This window comes from Cygnus olor, chromosome 7 (genome assembly GCF_009769625.2).
Source record: "Cygnus olor isolate bCygOlo1 chromosome 7, bCygOlo1.pri.v2, whole genome shotgun sequence".
Lineage (NCBI taxonomy): Eukaryota > Metazoa > Chordata > Aves > Anseriformes > Anatidae > Cygnus > Cygnus olor.
In genome coordinates, this window is record NC_049175.1 from 34,913,206 (window position 1) to 34,936,613 (window position 23,408).

Below are 23,408 nucleotides of genomic sequence, written 5' to 3' on the forward strand. Positions count from 1 at the left end.
TCCTGTGAGGAGCGGCTGAGGGCACTGGAGGTGTTTGGTCTGGAGAAGAGGAGGCTCAGGGGAGACCTCATTGGTCTCCAAAACTCCCTGAAAGGAAGGTGCAGGGAGCTTGGGGTCAGCCTCTTCCCACAGGTGACTAGAAGGAACGGCCTCAAGTTGTGCCAGGGGAGGTTCAGGTTGGAAACGAGGAGACACTTCTCCTCAGAAAGAGCAGTCAGGTGTTGGGACGGGTTGCCCAGGGAGGTGGTGGCGTCACCGTCCCTGGGGGTGTTCAAGGAGGGGTTGGACGTGGTGCTTGGGGACATGGCTCAGTGGTAGCGGGGTGGCTGGACCAGAGAATCTTGGAGGGCTTTTCCACCCCTAAAGATCCTGTGACGAAGCTCGCGACAGCGCCGACATGTCGCGACCAGACCCCGCAGCTCAACCCCGCCTCCGTCCCCTCCGCGCAGCGGCCCCGCCCCCGCCCCCTATTGGCCACCTCCCGCCCTCCGCCGCCTCTTGGGACTTCACGGGGAAGCGCGCGAGAGGCGGCGGCGGCGCCGTGACGTTGGTGCCGTGACGTAGCCCCCGTGCCGCCGCCGGGCCGTGCCCCCGCCGCCGGAGGGAGGCCCGCGGCGGGCGCAAGATGGCGGAGCCCCGCGGCGCCGGGGCGGCCGCGGCCCCGCGGGGAGGAGACGCGGAGGAGCCCAAGCAGGTAACGGGGCTGCGGGAGCCCCTCGGGCTGGGGAGCGGCAGGGCAGGCGCTAATTACGGTGCAGGCGTAATTGCCGTTGTCCCAGCAATTAAAACTTAACTTCTCTCCGGGGACGAGGGGTCGCTGCCGGCTCCGGGAGGCGGCGAGGTGAAGAGCAGCGCCGTGGTGAAGTACTCCTCCGCCCCGCCGCAGGCCGCCTTCGCCCGCCTGCAGGAGAAAACGGACCTGAAGCTGCCGCCCGCCAACTGGCTGAGGGAGAGCGCCCGGCTGGGGCCGGCGGGCACGGCCATCCTCGGCAGCAACAAGAAAAGTACGCCTTTCTCGAGGTGAGTGCGCCAGGCCGGGCTTTTTTTATCCATCTTTAAGGCTAAAATCAAACAGTGAGCTCAGACCTTATGGAATTCTAAGTAAAGGCTTTTTTGGTAACAGCTAGGTACTGCTTTTTCTTGACCCTTTTTCTACTTTCTCATCATCTGCTCTTTTTTCTGTGCTGTAGCCTTGTTTCCTTTCTAAATGATTAATAACGCCGATATTGCTGATAGATTTTACTTCTTCAAGTGCATGTTGACACCTCGCCTGAGTCAGTGACGCTGGCTTCACGCGCGTCTCTGGTTGACTGCTGTCAGTTGATCAGAAACGAGTCTGCTTCGGATAGCTGCCCTGCTTTCCGGGAGGGATGGAAATGGAACAAATACGGTTCCCCTGGGTGGTCAAGTAGCTCACTTATGGCTGTTTTGGGTCTTTAGAAATTGGAACTGGCTAATTAAAGGCAAAAAAAAAAAAAAGGCAGCTTCATAGTCATATCAGTGAACCCAGACGGTAATATAAGGGGCAAACCTGAAAAGTAGCGTCACCATCCTGTGTGGATGTTACACAGAATGTTAGGGTTTGGAAGGGACCTTGAAAGATCATCTAGTCCCATCCCACGTTTGCTAAATAGTTGAATGCAGTGAGTACATGGTGTTCAGAAATAATTCCTAAATCCACATTGAACAAGCAAATTCATACTAAATCAACTAGCTAGTGAAATTTACAGTATGCAGAGGATCTTCAGATCATAATGAAATTTTAAGTGAAACACAATATTTCAGATTGTCTTGATTTCAACAAAACTGCTTTTTAGGATGTCTTGAACTTGGATTTAAGCACTTTCAATGGTATATTAGGAGAACTTGTGGGGTGTCAAAATGTTTTTGTTAACTAACTTTAGATCTCATTGCCCCTAGTAATGTTTAGCTAAATTCTATTTTTTTCATTAAGAAAAAGCTTTCAGAGGTTTGACCTCCTTTGGAGAACAAGGAGGTCTGTGTTTAATGTGATGTTGCATTTATATTAACTTGTACTGTTCTCTGTAGCTTTGGAATGGCGTATGACTTCATTGACTCCATTGGAAATGATGTGGACGTTGTGTCTGATTCAGAGGTACGTATAATTTGAAGTTCTATCCTTCAAACTTCTGTGTTGTATGACCTTATCGTAAAGTACTGTCATGGCTTCTGTCATGTTTGTATCCTGTGAGGGAAAGTGAAGGTCTATTGAAACACTTTGCAGAATTTAGATGATTCAGAGGAAGAAAAAGAGATACATACTCACTTATCTATGTTTATTTTGGACAGCTTTTTACTCAGATCTCTGTCCAAACTCCAGTGTTAGGAGTGTATTCTTTGCTTCCAGTTCCCTGAGAATTGTGATTTATGATAAAGTATAATTATATGGAATGTAATCTCTGTTCTCTTTTCTCCTGCAAGAATATTAAAAAGCTTCTGAAGATACCATACAGCAAGTCACACGTGAGCATGGCAGTGCATCGCATTGGGCGGACGCTCTTGTTGGATGAGCTAGATATTCAAGAACTCTTCATGAGATCATCTCAGGTTAACATTTGTGTTGTTTTAAGTATGCCATATGGTCAAAATGCATTATTTTGAGAATAGTGTAGCCAGCAAGAAAGCATACATGTATCAAAATTCCTGAGAACCATATGCTAGTACTAAAAGTCTACATGAAGCACATGCTGCTATTTTGCAGCAGTTGGTTTAACCAATAACTGCAGCAGAGAATCTTATGTCTTTCTATTTACGGTATTGTAGAATTAAAATTCCACATCAGTCTTTCCTGTAATTGCCTCTATATTGCTGTGCTATTTTACTGATTTTTATCATTAATCATTTGATACTGTGCGGTCTCTTGCCATGTATCTGACTTTGTTAAAAGTTGACCTCCTTGGAACGTAACTTTCTAGAAGATACATTTTCAGTAAATGAACAATTCAAGAGCTTAGCTGTGGGGTAATTTTTGGTGATGGTTGAATATTCATAAGGTAATAAGGTACTTGGTTTACTTTGCAGATCTTTCTTGACATTAATTTCATATTTATGATATTGACTAGACAGGGGACTGGACGTGGCTGAAAGAGTTTTATCAAAGGCTGATTGATCAGAAGTGGCAACGAAAAAAGAAGAGTAAAGAACACTGGTACCAGAAGGCTATACTTTCCAAATTTTTATATTACAGGTAACCTTATATCTGCGTGAGTGTTGAATTCTGCGCCAACTTCTGCTTCGTTTCTTCTCTTGAAGTAAATGTTAGAATTGGTCTGTCTTATTTACTGCTTTATCTTTATATGGAGGAAACTGAGGAATGAGAACATGTAAATGTTTTTAATAGGCATTGCAGTATTTTAAAATACTAAAGTATGAAATAACATGACTTAGGGCCCTATCTCAATACTCCTTCTGAAAACTGAATTTGACTTGAAACACGCTAGGTATAGTGACAGCTGCCACAATACTGTAAAACTGGTCAATATACCAATTTTTAAGTGTATTACCAAAGCTGAGACTAACGCATCAAATTTAAATTCTGTAGCGCATTCTCATTGCATATTGTCCACTTAATGTTTTGTCAGCATTAATGGTGATGGAGCTGCTCAGCCTGTTCCTTCCAGTTCAAAACAGCACCAGGAGGGTCCTGTTCCAGGTGAGGGTGATGAAGCAGGACGGGCCTCCTGGCCAGCTCCATTTGAAATGCCTTCTTCGTTATCTGAAGATCCAGGTGCCTCTAACCAGGTTAGCATAGTAGTGTTTTAAAGGACACATTAGTTTTCATAGAGAATATTTGTGTTCCCTATAGAATATTGATTATTTCAGGTTTTCAAAGGTGCTACTATAATACTCTTGCGTGAGAGATGGGACTAAGGCATTAGATCTTGTCATTTTAGCTCATGCCAGTGTTTCAGTGCTCCAAATTTCAGAAGAAACTTTTTTCTGTCATTGTAGTACTCAATATATTATGTTTATACACATTTACATATACATATATATTTATCTCTGAGAGACTACATGTGGGTAAGAGTAGTTATCAATGATTTCACGTGGAAGTAAGAAAACTTGATACCTGGATGGTGTGTATAGAAGCGTTTTAGCTTTTTCTTTTGTTTGCCATTAAAATAAATTCTCTGGCCCTGAATTTATTGTTGAAGGGGAAAATATGGATCTGTGAAAATATTTGCAAAACAGTTAAACAATGTATACAATACTTGCTGTGAGATAACACAGCTCCCTTCCATTTGTGTTGTGTGTTTATACAACAAGCTGGGCTCTAATCCAGGGTTTCTCTGTGGCTAAGCTTATTTAGGAATATTGGTAATTCCCATGTTCTTTGAGTAATGAAATATAGGAATTATATTTTTGAGAGGCCAAAATATCTGTTGTATTAAATATACCTAGATTATAATTACTATGCTAAACGGTGTTACCATGAGGTATGCCAAGTGATTTGGGTAGCTAAGTTATGAAGGTTCTAACCTGCATTGGTCTTAAAATTATAACTGTATGTGTTCTGATATAATAATATTTTAAAGTAGAGAAATAGTTCAGTACTTCAGTGCTCTTATAAAAAGGGCTACTTTTCTTTTTCACCTTCTTCAGGAATTAGTGACAAAGCAGATGCTGTTGTAAAGAAGCTGTGTGCATTTGTGCAGTGTCTCTCTTTAGACTTCTTTATATCAGCCTAGAGGATTTACATTCTTGAGGTTGATAATCTGGTGCAGACTCTGGGGTACTAGCGTTTCTATAAAAACTTCTTAAGGCCTATGAGAATATAAGAAATTTTGGTACTAGCTGTAGCTAAAGAAGCATTCTAGTCACTGACTGAAGGCTTTTTATAGTTTAATATATATCTATTTAAAGATGGTAGAGGTGAAGGTTTTTGCTTCCTTGCTTTTGTTGTTCAGAATATATAATCTTTTTCTATGGCCTAGCTTTACGTCAGCAGCAGAATCACTCCTTATCCTTGTGCTCTTCACAGGGAAGTGTGCCTCTTGAACCCTCATATATAGTGGGGCATGTGGCCTCAGCCCCCAAAGAACAAAACCTGACTACTTTGTTCAATGACGGGGAAAACAGTCAGGTATGCTTATATGTGAAATTTGAGCTCAAACACAACCCCCCCCCCAGTTTAATCCAACACTTTAAAAAATTTGGTCTAAATTGGAGCCGAGAGAAAAACTAAGTCCCCTGTAGAAGTAGCTTTTGTGGCATCTGTGATCTCAGTCTTCTAAGTTAATGTGAACGCATAGCATAGTTCGTTTTGTGCTGTCTTTTATTTGCTGCTTTTGCATCTTGCTTTCTTGTTCTCTGTGACAATCTGCAGAATTACATGTGTTTATACCAGTGATTTATAGACCGTTTTTTCTCTTAATGAAGGGACTTAAAAATGACTTTGTCCGTAACATCTTGTGGACCTTTGAAGATATCCACATGTTAGTAGGATCAAATATGCCTATATTTGGAGGTGGAAGATATCCTGCTGTGAGCCTACGTCTCAGGTGAATTTTGAAGTTAACAAGTTTATATGTTCCAGCCTTGACTGAGTTTTGCTTTGCTTTGCTTTCCTCTTGAGCTATCTGCAGGTCTTTTGGTTGATTCTGAATTTTTTACGTGCAGTTTAAAGAAGAAAATTCATGCTTTAGACTTAAATGGCAATGGCATTATGAAGTGCTGGTAAACAGGAAGTCTCATAGCTGTGCTATTGCACTGGGACTTGAGATATTCTGCTGTTTTTTCTAGCTCTAAATCTTTATTTGAAAGTAGTGGCTGTTTGCAACCTTTCCAGACGTTAGCGTGCATTTGAATGTTAAAACGCAATGTCCATAACTACTTCTATTGCTATTTTTATAAAGGATGGCAGTACCATTTCTTTTACTGGAATTTTGAATTTCAATAGCTGCTAGTTAGGCACTTCATAAGTACTCAAAACTTGTGACAATAGTATGTCTGTGTTCTGACTGTTTTCTGTTCAGAAATGCTTTATGTTGATTACTTGGTTATTGGTCTTTCTGTTCCTGCCTATGCATATTCAGGGAATGAGCAAAAACTTGAAACATACTTGGTGTATTTGTCATCTTTTTGAGACACATCTAGAAATTAACAGTCTTGCTTTGAAAGGAATTTTGGAAGGCCTGGGAGAAGGTTTGCACTATAATTAGATGCTGCTAATGCTGCCATTCCCTTAGAAGTACTTACTATTTCGGTAATAGTGTGACATGTGAAGCTTGTTAAAGCTTCAATCTAAGTGTAGGCGAAAACTTAAAACTGCCAAGGGAATGTGAATGTATTCTATTGGAGAGATCAGTACATTTTTTTTATTTGATGCAACTCCTTGGTTGTTGTCTTAAATTATAACAATTCACAAATAATTGGTTTAATATCCTTCCACTAAGGTGACTTAAATCCCATTAGTAAATGTACCTTGCTTTCTGGAGTATAAACAGGGACTTAAATAACAGTGGAAATACTTGTTTTTAGGGATAACAACAAGCCAATAAATGTGTTAACAGGAATTGACTATTGGTTGGACAACTTAATATGCAATGTACCAGAGCTTGTGATGTGCTTTCATGTTAATGGAATTGTTCAGGTAAGCCTGACTCTTGGCTTTATGTCTACTTCTTCAGTTTGAGATTGTTGCAATTATAATAGCTCTTTCTAATCTTACTGTTCTGACAAAGATTACAAAAATTTTATTGCAAAACAAGAAGCATTTACAGAGTCATCTGAAAACATTTTGTTCTTTTCCTCTCTTCCATGCATGCAAGATTCCTACTTGCACAGATGCTTGAAGACCAAAAAAAAAAGCTGCAGAAATGAACCATTTTCTTGCATCTTAGAACCTGTGATGTTCACTTGCATGCTTTTTAAGTTTTGATTATATTTACTGATTTACAATAGCCTACAGATACCAGCTGGGTTCATTCGTTGCACCTGGTAACATGTAGTTGCTGACTAAGTTTCATTGAAATAGTGGGTCGATATTGTTAACTACACAACTTCTTTCTCACCTTCTGTTCTGTATTTACTTAATCATAAGTTTATTATAGCAGTGAGTTCTCTTTAAAAGCAAGCATATCTTGACAGCACTACTCAATAAAAGCTGAAGTCATAAAAATTACTTTGACACTGTATCATAATAGTAGACTGTTTCTTTAAGCAGTTAAGAGACATTGACCTGTAGATTTGGGTGGGGTAGTAGCAGAAAAGCCTCCTAATCTTGTTTTAAAATGGATTCCTTGCAGAAATATGAAATGATCAAGACTGAAGATATTCCCAATTTAGAAAACTCTAATTTCTCTACCAAAGTGATAAAAGATATTGCTCAAAATATCTTATCTTTTCTAAAATCAAATTGCACCAAAGAAGGACATACTTACTGGTTATTTAAGGGTAAGTAAATTTAGATAAACTTTAGATAAAAAGGAAAACATTTATGTTAATGTCATGCTGATTAATGAAATGTCTTGCCTTTCAGCAAGTGGGAGTGATATAGTAAAGCTCTATGACCTAACCACCCTTTGTGAAGAAACAGAAGACAAATATCAAAATCCTTTTACAATGCCAGTGGCAATTCTTCTGTACAAGTGAGTTTTAAATAACTTTAAAGACTTAAACTTGCTTTAAAGATTTTGTTTTCTTCTAACACAAAAAAATTATCCTGGGATTGCTAATTTGTTCAACTTTTTCTTTTAGAGTTGCTTGCAATATGATGCTGAAGAAAAACCAGAACAAAAAGCACTATGGCACTATCAGAACACTGCTTCTTAATTGTCTTAAGTTATTGGACAATGGCAGACATCCTCAAGTAAGAACAGTGTGTTTGTGTATCTTTGTGCAAATACAGTGGAAAACTCTTTTTGGCAGTCAGATCCCTCCCTATTTGGATGCCTAAATCTAAAGCTTCAAGCCTGAAATCTATTGCTTAGTGTTTGGATAATTCTTGAGGTACACAGGAGTCCTTAATTTGAGGTGGAGCCTGGGAGGCATGTAATAAAAAACTTTTCAGGCCAGTTCAAGGTCCAGGTGCCTAAAATATGATCACTTTAAGGCAGTATGTGTGGTGTATTTTTTTTAACCAGATCTGACCCAAATTTCCTAGCAGACTTGATGTCAGAATTCCTCTTGTGATAGGAATGTGAGAACTGTTTGAGCAAGAATTTAGGCTTTGAGTAAACTTGAGGTAGAAAGAAAACAGCTTAAAACTTCTTGTAAGGAATATTATTGCTCTCTAGAAGTTGGGGGATTTTCTTTCTTTCATTTTCATCTGTAAGGTGGGTAAAAACAAATGTGGGCGAGCTTGACTGCAGGGTCTGTGTGCACATACAAATTGTTGACAACATAAACAAATCAATGAAGACAGTATAAGTGTTGCTTAAAAATTTAGCACTGAAACATGGTCAAACACTCTGAGAACATAGTCTGAGTACAGTTAGGTTGTTAATTACTTGTAAATACAGCCTAAGACAAATTGCATTGATGTTGCCCATCAACAGAAAAACTTACCTTGAAAATAAATCACTGATTTTTCTTTCCTTATTTAAAAAGATAATTGCTTCAGCAAACTACATGTTATCAGAGCTTTTTCAGTTGGATGAACCTAAAAAAGAAGACAGTACAGACTTCCCTATAAATGGAAACTCTGATGAAAGTTATAGTGAAGAAGAGGAAGAAATGCCTGACAGTGATGAAAACGGTTCTTACAGTAACAGTTCTGATCCACCAGATGACAATAAAGCAGTGGCTATAATTAAATCTGTTGGAGAGTTATCAGTACCAGAAAAATACAAGTCTGTTCATCGAATACGTGTAAGTGAAGCTGTGGATTTTTTTAAGGGGTTTCTTGAAAGTGTTGATACAGCAAGGTTTGTTATCAAAATTCAGTTACCTGTTAGTTTTGTTCTAAGCTATCATTGTAGGATTTCTTCTGTGTGTTTTTTTGATTTCAGGTTAACAGAAGTATGAGGCAGAAGGGAAATAAACCTTTCTTTAGCTGTTCATAGAATTTGAGGCTTTTACATTAAACCTTCTGTATTGTAAAGCTTCTCCTCTACTGTATAGCACCTGTTTTTTTGTGGGGCATGATTCTGCATTACTAGCTACTAAAACATAAAAGTTATTCCTGTTATGACTGCAGTTGACTGTTTTCTCTGCTGCTGTGTTTAACAGTTGTAGGCGACCACAAGTTTACATGGATAGTGAGCCTCTTCTAGTTCCCCCTACTTCTGGAGCAATACTAAGTTTTTGTTTACTGGAGCATCAGCTTAGATCCATGGGGTTAGTCTCCGATCTCCCTCTCTAATTTGTAGGATACTTGGTCAGGATATGGCAGTTTGCCTTAATGTATGTCATACTCCTCGTATATGTATGAAGAATAAAACTTCATGTCTTTTTGAATCTTCTTCCTAAGAGGGCAGCTGGATGCATAACTATAATATTCCTAAAGCTTCATTGGCATAAGTATGCTTTGTAAATGAATGAGCAGAAGTGTAACACTGCTACCTTTAATGTATCTTATGTTCATTATTATAGAAACTGAGGAAAGTGAGAAACTGAGAAGACCAATAAAGAAACTGTCCATACTGTTTTACTTCTGATATTTTACTTACCTATTATATAAGATTACAGAATTGAACGACTCCCATCAGTCAAAAACTAAACTTGTTCTTTTAATCTGTGCTGAGTAGCAACGATCAAATATTCCTAAAAATTTGTGACTCTTCCTACCGTATGAATTTTTAACACTTGAGGGTCCATCAGCTGAAAACACAGGAACTGATACAGGTGTAGAAACACTAAATTTCCCATTTCCTCTCCCCCTTTTACTCCACCCCAGAAGAAATCAAAGACAAACCAAAAAAAGTCCTAAGCTACCAAGCAATGCAAAGATGTTGAAAGTGCTGCTTCAATTTGTAGGTTGAGGGAAGAGTTTCCTTGTGGTATCAAATCTGCCTGGGTCTGCATTGCAGATTATCTGTGGATACTTTCATAATTAATGTTGAGAAATAAATTTTCTCTTCCTCCTTGCTTTGTCTCTTGAGATTACTGAGAGAAGCCAAGTATAGATGTTAAAGTAATATAGATGTTAAAGTCAGCAGGTATATGAATTGCTCTCTGAGATAACACTGTGGTGCTTTCCAGTGTAGGGCTCAAATGTTTCCTTAACAAGTTTTTTTTACTGCAGTCTGTCACTTGTTTCTTCTAGCTAGTAACTTTGATATTTTGTATTTTGAACTTCTGTTCTTTTCCTGTTTCTCCCCTGCTGCCCCCCTCAATCAAGCCTAGCTGTACATTTCCTGTCTGCCACGGCACTGAGGAACGCTGCCGGCTGGTGCTTAGCTATGTCCTGGAGGTAAGCTTACTGTCAAATTTCTAATGGTATTTCACCTGGTACACAATTCTTGGTGTCTTCGGTATTTGTGAACTAAAGCATTTCTTCTTGTAGGGCTTGAAGTCTGTTGACAGCAGTGTTAAAAAAGAGAGTGACCTTCCTGCAGCTGACCCCAGCACGCCAATCCCTTTGAAATATGAAGATGAATCCACCAGTGGTGGTCCTGAGTGTCTGGAAAAACAGATGGCCTTATTTTTAGACAAAAGTAAGTTGCATTGTTGTGCAAATAAGACCTTTCAAGTACCAACAGAAACTGCTGCTACTTTGTTTGTCAAAACAGTAACTTGTAGGTTGCTAATTACACTATTGTATAAGCAAAAAAAAATATATATACACTCCATAAAAACAAAATTAGAGGACACAGTATCTCTTTATAAATATGAAGAGAATAGCACATTTGGGAGACTTTGCATATCAAAGCATGTTTTTGTATTAAACACATAATGTTGCTGGATCTTACTTAGTTGTGGCTTCCAGATGATTTCCATAAGGGCTTAGTAGTTTGGGCTTCAGTAGATTTGGTGTGGGGAGCACTGTAAGTTGTCTGTAGGGTGGGAGTTGTGTTGGGGCTTTTTGGGGGTTGTGGTGTTTGTTTAGTTTCAGTAGTCTCTCTTCTTTGTGACTTGGAAGCTTTGTGAAAGAGCTTTTCACTTCTGGCAGGTTTCCCTGTTACGCATAGTATCCAGCAGCAAGCATATAAACATTGCAATTAACATATGCATATTATACTAGGATTATATTATACATGTTATGTATTATAGTAGACATACATATTTATATACATATTATAACTAGGATTTTGGGTTTTTCTGCGTAGCTCTAAATTGTGGAAGAAAGCAGGAAAGAAAGGTGCTTTTAAATACTCGAAGTCCAGAAGCTTCAGGCTATAGCCAGCTTTTATTTTGCTCTTGAATCCCATAAAAGGGTCTAGGAAGGACTCCTTAAGAAAATAGTTTTCTGCAGAGTGATAAGTCCTGTAAGCAAAGAAATTTCAGTCTTGTATATTTTTAAAGTTCTTCATTCTTTCATTTTTCTTCCTTTCCCCTTTAAATCTCTGAACAACAAAAAAATTCAGTCTTTGAGTTTTATTGAAGTGTTCTGATGTTTTTATTCTAATTTTGTTTCTCATGGATGTTAATGACCTGGAGATGTACAAATGCTTTCTTAGTTTATATCAGATATGTGACCACAGAATGCAGTTTTCTGATAGAGATGTTGAGCTGTGTCAAGCTTGCATGAATTCCGCACAGTACTGTTAATGTGGAATGTGTGATTAGTTTCTACCAAGATCTACTGGAAAAATGTGACTGGGGTCAGCTCAGTAAGAACAGCGTGCTGATTTCAGCTCTGCTGCAGCCAGGCTCTATCTTCTGTCTCTGCTGTTTGGAGCTGGTGACACATTGCAGCTGCTTGCCAGCTGGAAAGGAGAATGCCCACATAATAACTTTTTTATTTAGAAACAAGTGTTTCCTGGGTACTGTAGGATGTAAATATTGCAGAGATCCTCAGTATTGTACTTAGCCTCGTATTCTGCTTCAGACCTGCTTGTCAGGACAGCGAAGTTCTGTCCCTTGGCATCAGGACCTCTAATGTGCTTAAAGTCAGTGGCTTTTTCTTTCTGGTTCCATAATAACAGCAGCACCAAAGAAGGAACGTTCTTCATCTTATGCTGAGGATATCTTGGAACTAGTGTGAGAAGGGCATTGGCCTTACTTGTAGGAATGACTAGGTTGTCAGTTCCCTTGGTGTTTGAGACATTAATACAAAACAGAACGTACCATAGGGATTTGGCAGAAAACATGGCAAATTATGCCCGTGACTTACTCGTTCTTCTCTACTGCTACCAAATGGAAGAGCCTTGGTTGTTGCATCAGTGTTTCAAAAGCCGTTCAGACAATGGGAGGTTAGCTGCACGGGCACTGTACTCACAATTCCAACATCCTGCTATCAGGTGAAATAAGCGGAAAAGCTCCGAGTGTTGAGTCCGTTCTGCAGAAGAAAATGCAGCAGCAGGCAAGTTGGTATCATTGTGTAGAGCTGTAATATGGCAATTTGCATCCAGTCTGTATACTGGTGAAGTTGGGCCGCACCTGTGGCTTATGTTATGGCCATGACATTTACTGATGAGGTTCTGTTCGTGTTACAGTGGGCTCATTTCAAAAGGGTAAGCATTCCAGTCAGTCAGGAATGATTCCTGGGTCATGGCAATATAAAATGAAGCTCCAGCTCATTCTGAAATCATCAAAGGCTTATTACGTCCTGTCTGATGCTGCTATGATTCTACAGAAGTATGGGAGAGCATTACGATACATCAAGCTGGCTTTACAGTGCCATGGTAAGTTGGTAGTTCGTCGTCGGTGCCGCTGACTGTACGTACCTTTCACAATATCAAACACTTCTCTGCATGATTTAGCCTAGTGGCATGCAGTGACAAGTCTGACGCCTCTGTGTTTAAGTGTCTAGCTCAGTGCTCTGGAGAGAAGGCTGTAGTAAGAATAACTCGCTCATCTCTGTTTGGGGGAAAGGTTACTCCTCTTTTGATGCAGTGAAAAACTTAAAGCACAGATCTTAAATTTCAGAGCACTGAAGGTGGGAGCATTCAGCCCTGGTCCAAGACAGAGGTAGCCTTCTGTGTTCTTAGTGCTAGCACTGCAAGCAGATCACTCTCTGGAATTGCCTGCTGGTTCCCATTTCATCTAAATGTTTACCAGATTTTTCAGAAATACCAAACTTGTTCACCAGCTGAATTGGACACTCCTCTAAAATGAATTACATCCTGATGTATTCCCAAGGAAAATGGAAAAGAGGAAATCAGGCTGTTTGGGATATTAAGTAATCAGAAAATGTCATCAACTTACTGCTGCAGTACTGCTATTTTGCTTCCATATTTGTAGGGTGGTGGGCGTGTATGTGAAAGAACACATACAAAACAAGAACATGATCTTTACTCAAAGCATCAATATGCTTATCGGTAACTCAAAAAATTCTTCAGCTTTCCAGTCCTTGGAAGACTTGAAAATTAAATTTAAGCTGTGCCGTTTGAAAATTCATTTTTCAGGCTGTATCTGACTTGAGTTGGTCTGTAGAAATTTGGTTTTCCGTGGTTTTAGACTGAAGTCTGAAATTAGTATTTGTAATTCTCAGTCGATGCTCATCTTTAACAAACCGGTCGCTCTTCTGAAGCTGTCAGCTGTGTAGAACAAGATTTTAAAATAAGTTAGTTCTTCTTAGGAGGACATGCGTTGTCGATACGGAGAATAAACGTGACAACATAAAACCAATTACACTGTCAGACTGTGTCAAAACTTCTGAAGTGTGATTCTCTTCTCTTCCGCCCTCCCTCACCTGTGTGCTTTTTTCTAATAGATACCTACTGTTGTCTCTGTGCCAGCATGCTTCCTGAAGTATTAGTATTTCTTTGTCAGTGTTTAACGCTTTGTGGAGATATCCAATTAATGCTTGCTCAAAATGCAAACAACAGAGCAGCGTATCTTGAAGAATATAACTACCAGACAAAGGAAGATCAGGAAATACTACACAGTCTTCACAGAGAATCCAGCTGCCAAGGTATGAAACCAATATAAGATAACTGTCATGATCCGGCTGTATGGCAAAGTAATTTCACTCTTCATTATGTTTCATTGTTTTATTTGGGGAAAGCTCATCATCTCTGTCAGAAGTACAGAGGTTATCAAGATACTGCATGACATGCCAGAGCTGTAAACCAACTGAAGATGTAAATTGTTTACGTATTGGATAGATTCTGCTTGGGTGTGGAAATTGTGATCATCCTGACATTGGTCTTATACTTTGGTCATCTTCATCTAGGCTATCACAGACGTGCATTTATTTGGAAGTACCGTTTGACAGGCAGGCTTTGTTTTTTGTTTTTTAGTGTTTGCCTGGGCTACTGACTTGTCTACAGACCTGGAATGCCAACTTTCAGTCAGTTGTAAATGTTATGAAGCAGCTTATGAAATTTTACTCTTCAGTAATTTAAAAAAGCAAAATCCTGAGCAGCACATACAGGTGCTAAAGAGGATGGGTAACATCAGGAATGAAATTGGGGTATTTTACATGAACCAGGCTGCTGCAGTGCAGACTGAGAGAGTGGGTAAGCATTCTTTTTCCACTTCTTACTGTACACTGTTTTACTGACCTAGAACAATGATTATGTTCAGTAGTAGTGTGGGAAGTCTTAAGAATTCCTGATTATAAAGATGACATTTGAAGAGCTTCTAAAAATGATGTTAGAGATTTAATGTCCATTAATTTATAATGGACATAATAATTTAATGTCCATTATATGGTCTAGAGATCAATGTAGCTTGTATACTTCATTAATTGAACCTAAACTGAATAATGGGATGCCTTGGAGAAATTCTTATAGAGTATGTTGAATGCCCTCCAAAATTTTTTTTGTTTGGTGGTTGGCTTTTTAAAAAAAAAAGTCTAGAAAAAGTCTAGAAGTACTAGTTATTTAAACTGGAACGAACTAGACACTGGTGGTTCAGTGTAAATACTCCTAAATATTGGCTGTGTTCTGTGACCTTTGTCTAATATTTGGAGCAGCTTGTGTTAGACTTTAATTTGGTGATTGTTCATCATCACCATGTTTTTGCAGAACTGCTATTTAGCTGAAGTAAAAACCTTAATACTGAATTTCACTTGTCTGTAAAAGTCACTTCTTGCTTACTTCCTACTGAAGGTTCGTAGGAGCAATTGTCATATCCTGAATATTACTGTAGTGGGGGGAGAAAGGATTTATAATCTGTTTTATTCTGCTAATTTATGATTTTTGTCATGTTATCATAATTTTTTCTAATATATACTATGTGTAGTGCACTTCTGGTATCAACAGTTTTTCCATGAAATTGGGTTTTCAGAATATTTTACCACATTTAAGTTCTAAAAGACCATCTTTATAAACTTGTGAGAAAACAATGGAAATGTTTGTTCAGTATTTTTTGAGAATTTAAACTGCTGATAAGCTATATATTTTTCACTTCAGTGAGTAAGAACGTATCGACGACAGAGCAGCAACTCTGGAAGAAAAGCTTCTCTTGCTTTGAAAAGGGAATTCAGAATTTTGAGTCGATTGATGATGCAACCAATGCTGCTCTCCTGCTCTGCAACACGGGAAGGCTCATGCGAATTTGTGCTCAAGCACACTGTGCGACTGAAGGTGACTTCAAAAGAGAGTTTTCCCCAGAAGAGGCCCTTTATTACAATAAGGTAACGTACTACGTCCGACTTGTTGGTTAAATATAGAGGGGAAATTGCATACCTGAATGTTTCCCTTTGAAAGTGTAAAAATAAGGAGCGAAGTAGCTAGCACTGGACTTCTGCCCCCAAATAAAGGGGTCTCCTACACATGTTTAATACGTAAAATAAAGTAAATACCTGTAGTGAATAATGTAGCACACATGGAAGTTACCAAAAGCAAATGCATGTTTCGGAAGTACCTTTGTTTTATTGTGATGAGTCTTAATGTTATAACTTGATCTCTTTTTGTTTCCTGTGTTTTTTTGGGGTGTGGGGGTGTGTTTTTTCTTTCTTAAAGCTGCCTCTCTTATGTTGCAGTGTTGGTTTGAGGAGGTTTTTTTTTTCCTAGAATGTCCCCTGTGGCATGTTTTTAATGGCTAGTCTTTCCTCCCTATTACAATGTGTCTAGGATGCAAAACCACATAATTTCTCTTTGGTTCGTTTAAACTTGTATTATGCTTGAAGAAACCACATAACTCCTTGGACACGGATTTGTTTCAAATAGTGTTTGAGTAGTTTTGAATGGTCCTTGATGGCTTATTACTGAGGAGAGTGCAGAAAGTAATTAGTATACCTGGGAGGGCCAGTTGCAATAACAGATCTGCAAGTTGGCCCTTTCCATAATGTAACCGGCACTTCTGATGTTTTGGCATTTATCTTGAGAAATGCTTTTTCATGGTTTTTAAGATTAAATAGATTGTTTGTCAGTGTTTAGGTTTGATTCCATTGCTCTGATACATGAAGTGCCGTGACATTCAGATCTTGATATTTAACAGCAATAGCACATACAAAGGAGAAAGGAATGCATTGGTCAGGATTAAAAACTGTGACCAAAATGGGTATAAGGAAAATACTAAAGAAGGCTCAGGTGTATTTTGAAATCATTCCTTGAGAACGGGTAAAAGGAAACGAACTTGTATTTATAACCACTACAAGCAGTAACTATAAATGCATTATTTTACAATCTGTAGGCTATTGACTACTATCTGAGAGCATTAAGATCACTTGGCAAGAGAGACATGCATCCAGCTGTTTGGGATTCTGTGAACTGGGAGCTGTCTACGACATACTTCACTATGGCAACTCTACAGCAGGATTACGCTCCCTTATCTAGAAAGGCTCAGGAACAGGTAATGAAGAGGATTTGAGACAAAATCTGATAAAATAAGCTATTTTCTTGAAAAACTGAACAGCAGGCAGCTGATACTGGAATAACTTGTAAACTTATTAAAATCTTGTATGAAGTAGTTCTTGCAAACCATAAAACTTGAGTCATATAAAGTTTTTAGTTTTTTTAATAGATTTAACCCTTACACTTCCACATAGCGTGATTACTTTGAAACTAGAACATGACTACGTGGCTTTGTTGTTTTTGTAGATAGAGAAGGAAGTTAGTGAAGCCATGATGAAGTCCTTGAAATACTGTGATGTTGATACAGTGTCTCCACGGCAGCCTCTCTGCCAGTATCGGGCTGCAACCATCCACCACAGGCTTGCTTCCATGTACCACAGTTGCCTGAGAAATCAGGTATTAGTACAAACTGTTCACTTTTCTGTATAGGTTCCATGCTTAATGTGTAATATTTGTGAAGACTGATATTTATCTGTCTACCTAGAGCTAGAATATCTTCATTTAAATGATTTAACCAGAAAGATGTATTTCACACTGATCTGCAAATAATAAGCTGTTACTTCTGACTAGAATAGAATAGTTCAGTTGGAGGGGACCTATGAAGATCACTGAGTCCAATTGCCCAGCCAGTTCAGAGCTAAAGAAAAGTTAAGGCATGTTATCGAGGGTATTATCCAAATGTTTCGTAAATACTGGCAGGCGTGGGGCATCAACCACTGTGCTAGGAAGCCTGTTCCAGTGTTTGTCCACCCTCAAGATAAAGAATTTCTTTCTAATGTCTCGTCTGAACCTCCCCTTGTTCAGCTTTGTGCTGTTCACATGCATTCTGTCATTGGTTACCAGGGAGGAGAGACTAGCACCTCCCTCTTCATTTCCCCTCTACAGGAAGCAGAGAGCAGTGAGGTTGCCCTGTAGCCCTCCTGTCCTTCATAGTGTTTGAGCTTTGTTACAGTCTGAATGTGCAAAGCTATCTGGAATAATAGAGGCTGTTGATGATGAGTGTTATCTTCAGTTTGGTTTTGCTTCCAGGTCACTCCTGTGATACTTCTGCTAATGATCCATCAGAAGGTTGTCTGCTAATGACTTATTAAAGCCTTAGGAAGCGATATGCAAGTCTACATTCCTGTGCAGTATCTTAGTTTTTTGTTTTTTTATGATTAACTTGGTTCTACTTGATGTGGATTTGTTAGTATTAACTATGAAAATACAGTAACTTCAGTGGTGGTGGGCTAGTGATGTATTCTAGAAGTGTGCAGACACTGAGATGAACAGTTTTGAAATGAGGTGAGGAATGGTTGGTACCTAACACTTTCCATAACGCTTTTGTCTAACGGATATTTCATGAACATACAAATCATCTGACATTTACTATGTACCCTATTTGGAGTGCAGGTTGGTGATGAGCATTTGAGGAAACAACATCGTGTACTTGCTGATCTCCATTATAGTAAAGCAGTGAGACTCTTTCAACTCTTGAAGGATGCACCCTGTGAGTTCCTTCGCGTGCAGCTGGAAAGAGTGGCATTTGCAGAATTCCAGATGGCAAGTAAGTCTGTCTTTCTGCAGTAGTCCTCTAAAATCCTGTTAACTTATTTCCCTTCTAAATAACTGCATATGAAAGTAGGAGTAATCTGCTTCTCAGAATAGTCCTGTTTGGAAGAGGAGAGGCTTTTCTTTTACTGTTTTTCATTCAACTAGAACAGTATGCACTCTTTTAATGAGAATCTCAATCTTTGGAAGAAAGAAAAAGCACAAACCAGAACATAAGCCATTAACAGTGTCCTTGATTTTTCAGGTCAGAACAGCGGTGCTGGAAAACTAAAGACTTTGTTTGGGGCCCTTGATATAATGGTTAAGACCAAGTGTGCGTTCCAGCTCATCAGAAAAGAGCTTGCAGCAGAGAGTGAACAGGTAAACAGAAGTCAAGTTATTGATTGTCTACTCCCTTGTCTGGTGCATTTGCAAAAAATCGGTCAATTGGTGATTAAGGTGTGGCTTGTCTGCTCAGTTGGCTTAGCTGCTTAAATGATATAAACAGGGTTTGAGTCTACTGTAGTGTAGTTCTAGCTGTTAGGTGGAATTAGATGAAAAAAATTCTAGAACCTGCCTTTATCTGAGTGATGTCAGAAGTTCCACCTCTTCCTGCAACACTAACAATCCGACATGGAACGGAACCATAAGTTCTTGGCTTTTAGAACAAGAAATCTCTCCAAGACTTTCCTTCCCCTTCTATCTTGCTGCTTTGATGTGCTGATCTCTGCATTCAGAGACTTTTTTTCCTCCATTTAACCTCCGTAAAAAGCATTTTATATAATGCCACTGAAGTTTAGATTTTTTTATAAAATCTATGTAATATTTCAGTGTTAAAATGTGGAAGGCTATCTGTAGGCAGTGTTCTTGATGCCTAGATAAACATCGACTCATTATATTTGCTGATGTGTTCATCTTTTACTGACAATTTGAGCAACAGATGGAGTATTCAAGTCCATATTTGCCTGGTATTATAATTAAATATTAGATACATTTAGCATAGGTAGTTGTAATAACTTGTGTAGGTGTGAGTACAAGCCAATTACTGAGGCCTTATAACCAGCAATTGTGCAGTTGGTACCACTCCTGTGAAGTGTAAGCGACCCTGCAAGTATGGTCATCTGACTTAATCACGGTTCTTCTAATGGTGGAGTTGGGTGAAATGTTTTTTGCTTTTCTTTTTGTAGATAAGTAAAGATGAGAGTAGTACTGAAAATACATCACCTAATGATTCCTCCACTGCCCTTAACAAGGAAGAAGTACTGAAGCTACTTAGTATTTTTGAGTCTAGAATGTCATTCCTTCTCCTCCAATCCATTAAACTGTTAACTTCAACAAAAAAGAAGAGTGGGTAAGTTGAACCTTTATGTGTTGTGTAGATGTGCTTTGGGTACATAAATTGTACAGAGTGTACATTTCTAGGCATGCTAAAGTGTGTGATTCTTTTCTGGGGGAGACTTTTGGTGTGTTCATTGATCATCTAAAGCTTGCGTTTTTTGTGTGTGTGTGTAACTGAGGGTATGACCAAGAAACACCTTCACTGTGTGCGCCTAGGCTCAGCAGTTTTTTCTCTCTCCTTTCCTGATAGGATTCCGGGACTGAGAGCAGACAAAAGTGTTAGCCTGAATGGCCTCTATTCAAGAAAATAAGTTGTAATTTTTATATAAAAAGCACGATACAGTTACAAATCACAGATATCAGAGAGCATAAAGTATCTAGCTTATCCTTCGTAGGATATAAATCTCCTGTCCTTCATAGGTGTAAATGCACACACAAAGCAGTTTAACCTGTACTGCCTGTACTGCTGGCATATTTCTCACTGTCTTGATTCTATTTATTGTAAATAGAAGTGTTTGTTCAGTGCGTTGGGTACATTTATAATGGGGTCCTTTGTCTTACTGATGTTGGTATTCATCTGTGGCAGGATACCTCAAGGTTAGTGAGGGGAGAAGCTGCTGTGTAGGACTGATCTTTAGATAGATTTTGATAATAAAATGTACCAGTGACAACACTGAGCTCATGTTGAACATTCTGAACACTTCAGAATAAATGTAGGTGTACCAGTAGTGCGGTAAACAGAAGGATGTATGTGGGGAAAATGCTCATCGTTACCTTTCTAATGCCAAATGGAGTGCAAGAAGAAACAATCTTCTGTCTTGCTGCTGGAGCTCAGAGCACACCTGGCTTATCTTCTTTCTGTTGACCTTGAAGTGTTGCTGTGATCAGGTGTGGCAGTGTAATTTGTTGTATCATCATTGCTTCAGTTGGTTAGATGTGAATGTGTGTGGTGGTGTTTTGGGGATCCAGAGAACACCTTTTATCCCCTCAGCAGCAAATGTGTCACGTTGCTGTAGCTTCTGCAATCTACAGTTGTTATTTCATCTACTAGATGAAGTTGGAAGTTGTTAATCATTCGTGACGTTAAAATGCTGCTGATGTTAAGTGTTATTTTGAAGCAGTAAGTTGCGAGATGAATTCATCTTGCACAGTAAGTTGTTTGCCGATACGAGACAAATGGAAAAACGTGAGACTTAGAAGAAAGCCTGCATGCTCTTTTAGTGATGGCTTAGGTGCATTCACTTAGAGAAAAGAGCTTCCACAAGGTGGCAATCTGAATATGTGAAAAGCAGAGGATTAAAGTATAACCTGTATGTAACCAAGTAGATGTCCCAGGTAACTGACTAAACCGTTCCAATTCTGTGGTTTCATGACCTGGCTAAGTGTTGTATAACGAACTTTTCTCCATTTACTTCTTACCATTGAACCTCTCTTGAACGAGGCTTTGTACTGAAGATTTCACACAGGGAACAGGTTGCAGCTCAAGTGTTGTGAAATGGGAGTGTTGCTGTAACACCTTAAACTTCTTGAAACAGCAGTGGGTTGAGGCTCAGCTTAAAACTACCTTTTTATTTAACCTTTCTAGTGCCTTGTACCTTGTATAGGTTTTCCATATGCTTCCTTAGTTCTGCTTTACAGAAGGAGAAAATGTCTGTCTTGGGTTTTAATAATAGGCAAGCTGAAAAGGGAGGAAATTAGAGCTCATGAATACTATTTCAGAGTCTTGGATGCATTTTGGCAGAGAACAGAAGAACATGCGGTAAAGCTGTTTGATAGTGAAACCTGCAGACTAGCAATAAAACTGAATGAAATCAGTCTTAAAATGAAATCAGTCTTACCTTCTAGAAATTAAATGCATAAGCATAACTGAATGTGGCTGTGTAAATTGGAGGAAAGAAGTAATTGAAATTAATACTTTGTTCTGGGAATTCTTGTAGCTTATCCTGGAAATACTTCGCATTTCAGTGGCTTTTATTATTTTTGACTACCTGTTTAATAAATAAATCTGATTTCTGCCAAGTGTTACGAAAAAGGTAAAGCAAATTAAATTTTTAATTTCTGAAGCATTTATAATTAAACTGACTGCTACTTGCATGCATGTACACTTGATTTATTTGTAATACCAGTCGTAGCATTTTTAGTTTTCTTTTTTTTCTGGTTTGGGTCATTTATTAGTCTTGGATGTTAAACATGGGGTGGCACAGAGGAGGGGTGACACTGCTGAAGCAGTAGCTGGCACTTGTGTGACTTGCATCAGTTTTCTCCTTTTGACAAATATTAACAGGAGCTTTGACTGCAGACTGGGAAAAGAGGAAAAGCTCTTGTGTAAAGGCTTTGGGCATGGAGAAGTCTCTGTTGTATGGAAGTAATTTAGGTGTATGGAACTTGAGAGAATGAGGCCAGATCACGGGCTTCAGACTTCAACAGGAAGCTGATGTCTGTAGTGGTTTGTAGGGCTGAGCAAACGGGAGGCAACGGCACAGGAGCAAACAGCATCTCACAAGTGCTCAGGTGTCTGTTTGCATTTGGCTTGATCAGATTAGCCAAACTCTGACAAAAGCACAGAGGTTTGGCACAGAGACATTGATTGGAGGGTTTACAGTGTGTTCTGGGATTTTAACTTAATAAAATGGCCAGACTGGAGCTGAAGAAAAACTGGAACTCCTTATCCCTCCTGCAGTGTAAGCAGAGGCTCTGTCTGCAATGCTGTGAAATGGCAGGAAATAAGAACTAAAGAAATAAGAGTTTCAAATCCAAGCACCAACCGTGTGGCTTCAAAGAGATGATCATCAAGGTTATTGTGTAATAATTGTCTTGATAATTTGTAGAATTAAATATCGTGGTCAGATTAATAGCTTTTATGTTTCTTTTTCAGGGCCATTAATGAAGAAGAAATAACTCTTAAAACAAACAAGCAAGTTTACTCTCTTCTGTTGCGTGCAACTGCTAACAAAAGCATGACTCTGCTGGAGCGGATAGAGGTAATCCTAAATCTGCTGGAGCAGCTGACTCAAAGTAGTGAAGCTGGTACTGGAGGAGTTCAGTGACTTAAGTGCTGCAAATGAGCAGAAATAGTGCCTTGCATCTGCGTGGGAGCAGTGGTATTTTTTTCCCATGTGGGATTTGGATTTATACTTGGATTTATCAAAGGTGATAAGAATATTGCCTACATTGTTACACAGTACACTTGGGGAAGAACAGGAGATCCTTATCCTGTGATAGCTCCGTAATGGTTCGGTTACTAGCGTTTCGTTGTTTGAAATGCAAAGTTGGGGTTCTGGATAAAAACTTAATTTGTTATCTTGGAGAAATGCACTTTTTTTTTCTCTTAAAGGTAATGGGCTTGGCAGTGATGCAAATATTTTGCATTAAAATGTAATCTCACAGTTGCTCTGGTTTGATTTTTAATGAAATATACTTTGTAAGCAAAGCTTAATTGGAACACTTTAACCTGTAACATGAACTGAAGTTGTACAAGGAGATTCCTGTTGAATATGTGGACATGTTTCTATTATTGCAGTTACTGTCCTGCACAAAAATGGGTGCCTTTCTAGCTTTGCAAGGTCCTTGCAAATATTAGCCATCACTGGTATTTCTTTTACAACAGGAACTGAATGGTTTTAGCTGTGTTTTGACTTGATGGAGAATAGTATTATGTTTTTCAGACTTGAAACTGTGAATAAATAAAAGCATATTTTTTAAATAAAATTTTTATTTATTAAATAAACC

At 39.0% G+C, this 23,408-nt stretch overlaps 1 protein-coding gene across 2 annotated transcripts; it reads left to right on the forward strand.

Annotated features, from left to right (window-relative positions):
* The first annotated feature begins 539 nt into the window (after positions 1-539).
* On the forward strand, positions 540-23,402 carry EDRF1 (erythroid differentiation regulatory factor 1). 2 transcript variants are annotated; one of them, XM_040562832.1, is made up of 25 exons: positions 540-694; positions 812-1,020; positions 2,050-2,116; positions 2,443-2,568; positions 3,084-3,208; positions 3,603-3,762; positions 5,003-5,104; positions 5,401-5,522; positions 6,502-6,613; positions 7,269-7,416; positions 7,502-7,610; positions 7,720-7,831; positions 8,572-8,832; positions 10,304-10,375; positions 10,469-10,619; positions 12,561-12,749; positions 13,781-13,981; positions 14,310-14,528; positions 15,426-15,649; positions 16,651-16,809; positions 17,058-17,207; positions 18,204-18,357; positions 18,607-18,722; positions 19,529-19,692; positions 22,555-23,402. In XM_040562832.1, exons 1-25 carry the CDS (start codon positions 626-628, stop codon positions 22,724-22,726), a joined length of 3,693 nt encoding a protein of 1,230 aa, XP_040418766.1. In that variant the 5' UTR covers positions 540-625; the 3' UTR covers positions 22,727-23,402. The 2 variants fall into 2 exon arrangements, with proteins under 2 accessions (XP_040418766.1, XP_040418767.1); XM_040562833.1 differs by lacking the exon at positions 5,003-5,104.
* Positions 23,403-23,408: the final 6 nt, after the last annotated feature.